Source organism: Hippocampus comes, unplaced genomic scaffold, assembly GCF_001891065.2.
Source record: "Hippocampus comes isolate QL1 unplaced genomic scaffold, H_comes_QL1_v1.1 scaffold105, whole genome shotgun sequence".
In the NCBI taxonomy this organism is placed as follows: Eukaryota; Metazoa; Chordata; class Actinopteri; order Syngnathiformes; family Syngnathidae; genus Hippocampus; species Hippocampus comes.
In genome coordinates, this window is record NW_017806235.1 from 2442009 (window position 1) to 2447015 (window position 5007).

Consider the following 5007-nt stretch of genomic DNA (forward strand, 5'->3'; position numbering starts at 1 on the left):
TGGGAACAAAAAAATGTATGTTTAATATTGAACATTTACAAAGTAGATGATGCCACGGCCGTGGATCCACATGCTGTCGAGGAAGTGGGATGATTTAAACATACCACAAGAAGCCAAAGCGCTTATGTAAAAACTCTTCCCGTGGCCTGAGGTTGAAGAGCTCCTCTGACATGGGGGCCACCCAGCGATCTGTGTGGAAGACGCTCTCGCCCACCTGGAGGAAGATTCATGTTTGCTTCCGTTGATTATTTCAAGCGGCAGAAGGGGTATCATGGTGATAATGAGCTCTTTGTAGACTATTAGGTCAGAGTTTCGCATTGGTGCCTCTGTGTGCGGAATAAGGTGGCATTTTTCGTGTAAAAATGGCGTTCAATTACATGTTTTCAGTAATGGGGCCGCCATCTTGTTTAATTTCACACTTGAGTTCCAACAAGCACTAAATTGACTGCCATTTTTGATATCACATCAGCAGTGTATTGAGGGAAAAAAAATATATCCATGAATAAACTGGTTTAGAGCTGCAAGCAGTTTCAGTTATTTTGTTGAATTAAGCAAAGAAAATTTGAATTACTATCAGTTTAAAAATGGCACATTTCAGATTAATACTATAGAAAATGCCCAAATTATGATTTAGTTGCTTGTTTGATGTGGAAAATGAGTACAAATATTGATCATTGTTTTCCAAACTAAAAGATGTTGGCAAATGACATTTTTGATCAAAGTCCGCATTCATGGAGAAGCCCATAAAATTGGGAATATTTACACGTGAGCCTATCATTTTGTGAATTATAATTATTTGATAATCGATTAGTTGTCAATCATTATGCCTCTAAAGTGGTTAGTTACATAGTGCAATTGCTGCACAATATTGTTGTATTTGTGTTTAAGGGGCATGGCCTCGCAGGCGATGCCTGGTTGACAAGCTACAAGTTGCGTCTGGGCGTGAGTCGTCGCCTGCAGCAGCTCATTTTGTACTTGGGCTTATGACTGCTTGTCACGTTTAATGACTGGCTTAAAGTGCCTCGACCATGCCCTCTCCTCAAAGGGCAATCATTACAGTAGTCCATGACTCCTTTGTGTTGTTCTTTTTTTTTTTTAACCGCCTGAGTGACAAGCCGTTAAAAAGTACTGGTAAGTGGAAACGCATGAGCTCCATTCCAAGTACTTGGAAGCCCTATCGATTTCAGAGCGAGTGCATTAATATTGCTCATGACACATTGGAAAATGACAACCAGACTTTTTTTTTTTTTGTTGGGTTTTTACCTTCCACCCGGGAACATCCTTCATGAGAATCGCCTCCTCTTCTAAATTTTCCCTCAACATCCGCAAGTTCCTGACAAGAGAATGAGAACAGTTAAAACAGATCAAAATGGGACATACAAACCACGTCATATTTCTTTCAAATACCACACTTGTATTTGATGCAAGGCATTTGAAAGAAGGCCTTAATACTTAGAACAGAATTGTCAGTTTGGTGTTAAAAATGGGAACGGGATCCTGTTAAACTGGCATTGGCAATTTTTATTGTTCTATTCTGGTTTCCTTTCAATGATGCGGCGCGGCGTGAGGGAGAAGCATTGGGCAACCACATGAAGGTAAATTTCTATTTCAGTTGTTTTGTTCTTTTTAATAATTCAACAAATAAAATGAATGGATTTTTCTTCATTTATTGAAACCAACTTTCATCATCGTCACACTGTCCTCAACAAACCATGTTGAACATTATCTGTTGTTTGTATCAAGTGGTTTTGCCTTCTTTCATGAAGTCAGTTTTTCTCTTGGCATGCACGCTATTGACTCGCAAGTGAGTTGGTGGCTAGAATTACATCGAGTGGCACAACCTGTTCTTCAGCTACCCGGGAGTGCAAATGAGGTGTCTATTTGAGATGAGGTCATGTGATTATTGAATCAATCTAATCGACTCCAGGCCACTATTTGAGGAATGATGACCGTAAGGATGTACACTCAACCAGTTTATGGTCGGTGAACAACCGCAATATAAAGCATTTTTTTTAGAATCTTATTGCACGATCCCTCCCATCAGGTAAGGCCTGGCTGCAGAGTGCAGATCGAGCAGTGGCTGAACGAACACAATTTGCGTGCAAATGACCCAAAATGTGCTACGACCATGGTTCTGGGGGGGCTTCTTCACGGTTCCACTTCGAAAAATGACACACTCCATGAAAATCCCATTCATTCCTACGGGGAGGGCGTTTTTGAAAACTTCAACCACCAAGGAGCGCGCCCTCTACTGCTGATACATGGTACTGCACACAACCCACTCTTCTATGCAGATCGTTTGACCACAATTGATGAACCCAATGGCCAAGAACCAACTTCGGAGCCCCCACTTTCACCCAGAATGGACATCTAAATGACCATTTCGACCAATTCCGCCAAACTTTTAGCTCCACCCACATTCAGTCAAACCCTGATCTGAGCGCTGCAGTCAGATGCAAATTGCTCCCTCGCGCTACAATCAACCAGAAAGTGCATCGTGACTGGTCCACCGTATTTCTATTTTCCCTTTACCTGCGGTCTTGCTCCGCCTGCAATAGCGGCATCATAGCTATCCTGGCTTCCAGCTCCTCGATCTGCAAGCGCCTGAGGGTCACAAAAGACACAAAATGTAACATCAGTCTTCACATCCCACGGTTCCCGCAAAATACAGCAAACACACGAACGTTCCTACCTCCTCTCCCGGTTCCACTTGAAAATTCTCCAGTAGCCGAACAACATGAGGCCGATGCCAATGCCAAACATGCTATAACCTGTTGAATGAGGATTTGTGAGTCTAACCGCTTAGGTTCGTGATTCCCAACCATTGTGACGGCTGCAGTGGGAAATGATCCAATATCACTTAATCTTTCCAAAACTTTTTAATGATGTATCTTTGTTCATTTATCCATGCGAGCGCATACGGTGACAGGCAAAAAAAATATATATAAAACACATCTAATACTCTAATACTAATATATATAACCTGTGTATCCATCAGTTGCCATTCATACAATGGAATAATAGCTTTATTTTTAACTAAAGAGGCCATCATTTCAACACTGAGTAAATTGCAGAGGTGGGTGACTTGAATGTGACTAAGTGACAATTTTCAGACTTGGAATTTGCTTGGCTAGAACTTAAAGATTTAACTTTGATGTCTGTAAGCTCACGCGATAAGTATCTTCTTTTTATGCTAAGAAAAAAAATAGAAATTAGTGTTTCCACCCTCAATTAAAATCCATTTCATTTATGGATATCATTTCCCATAAGAATTAAAGCCTGGCTTTCAGCCATTGAGGATGGATGCAAGGAAATGCTTACCACGCAAATGATGGGAGGTCAATAATAATCATCAACATACATGTATGGAACATTTTCGCATTGTGAATAGCGTACCCATTTAATTAGTTTCAAACAAAGTCAGTTATTTCTGCCTTCAGCCCATTGCCGTAACCTGTTTGTATTAGCTTTAGCATTGAGCAGCATGAAGTAATGATAGCCCGTGTGCTTAGTAACTACAAAGTCGGTGGATTTAGCAAGCCTCAGTGTGGTGCGTGTACCCGAGAGTCCTCTTTTGGGTAGATTTCTCTTGTAGTCGAAGGCGGCATAACCTCCCTGCGGAGGCATGTCCTGCTTCACCTTGGAGCTCGCCATCTTGCCCGGGCTTCCACGGTGCAAAACAAAACGGTGACGTCACACGAACGACTCTTCTTCTCTGTGATTGCAACGAAGGGCTTTCGAGCGCCCCCACATGACCGCCTTGAAAAAATATGAAATCACCGGCCAACATCAACCAGCCTGCATTGCTTCTTCCACTATAGTGCACAGGTTTCAAACTCAAGGCCCGGAGGCCAGATACGGCCCGCCACATCATTTTATGTGGCCCACCATTTTGGTGGTAATTAAGAGATGCATTAATTTTGTTGTGATCGCCACAGAAAGGAATTTAACCAAATTCTACCCAAATAAGTTCAGCATTTATCTATTAACATGGTTTTGAATATAGAGATGTTTTCCAACTTTTCTGACCGGTCGAGTGACTATTTTTCAAAAAAACAAAAACAAAAAAAAAAAAACGACTGGCAGGTTTAATTCCCATGAAATTATACAGCTGGAGTGAAATCATTTTCACATTGTTTTGCGTGACATGAAAGGATCTCGGCAGAAGTTAATCACGGAACCCGTTCCAGAGGCACGTTGCTTATTTATACATAGCACACACAGCAAATGAGAGCAAGTTAAAATGTATCTTTTTATTTGTATAGGAGCTAGGAAAAAGTTAAACCAAAATAATTATTAACAATAATTTGCACAATACATTTTCGGCTGAGTAGCAGACAAAATATGCAATGTGGTGAGAAGTTATAGGATTAAAAATAATAATTGGCTTGTGCTTGCTGGGTTCACAGTTGGATATAGTGTCTTCCAATTTTAATTTATGGATCATGGTCTCTGGTTTTAGGATCGACAAATTCAGCTCCTCTGGGTTTGCATTTTGTCAGTGAAGATGTGACACCCAAATTGAAATGCCAACGTTGACATAAATATAAAATAAGCAAATTACAGATGGTAATTACAGATGGCTTGAGCGACAACACCACACGTTGTTAGCTAAGGTGCAAAATGAACATTAGGTGTTAAATGTAGGCATGCTATTAAACAGAAAGAAACAGAAGCAGAAAGCAACTCTTCATTTGTGGAAACCACAATATAGAAAGTAAAAAAAAAAAAAAAAATACCAACAGTCCTCGCCCCAAAAAAGAACAACAAATATAACTTAATGTAAATACAAAATAAATTCAACTGTTCAACTACAGGGATGAATGCAATGAAACATTTACATCTTTAATCCGGTGTAATTTGCTTGAAGCAATGTGTATTTTTATTGGGTGCGCATGACTCCAACCAAGCATTCAAGTCACTCACGTGACTCATTTTGATGCAAAACTAAATCATTACCTGACGACCCAGACAGGGAGAACAAAATACCAAGTTTCATGTATTTTT

At 40.3% G+C, this 5007-nt stretch overlaps 1 protein-coding gene across 1 annotated transcript; it reads right to left on the reverse strand.

The window, feature by feature from the left end:
* Window positions 1-3697, reverse strand: ndufa13 (NADH:ubiquinone oxidoreductase subunit A13). The gene is made up of 5 exons (XM_019856672.1): window positions 3561-3697; window positions 2693-2771; window positions 2533-2604; window positions 1264-1333; window positions 1-214 (listed from the first exon to the last, which is right to left on the reverse strand). The coding sequence occupies exons 1-5, from the start codon at window positions 3652-3654 to the stop codon at window positions 95-97; spliced, it is 435 nt and encodes a 144-aa protein (XP_019712231.1). The 5' UTR covers window positions 3655-3697; the 3' UTR covers window positions 1-94.
* Window positions 3698-5007: the final 1310 nt, after the last annotated feature.

Coding starts and splice junctions, on each gene's coding strand:
- ndufa13 (XM_019856672.1), bottom strand. CDS start 3,654: ATGGCGAGCTCCAAGGTGAAGCAGGACATGCCTCCGCAGGGAGGTTAT. Junction 2,772..3,560: donor ACCCAAAAGAGGACTCTCGG/GTACACGCACCA, acceptor CTCATTCAACAG/GTTATAGCATGTTTGGCATT. Junction 2,605..2,692: donor AAGTGGAACCGGGAGAGGAG/GTAGGAACGTTC, acceptor TGTGACCCTCAG/GCGCTTGCAGATCGAGGAGC.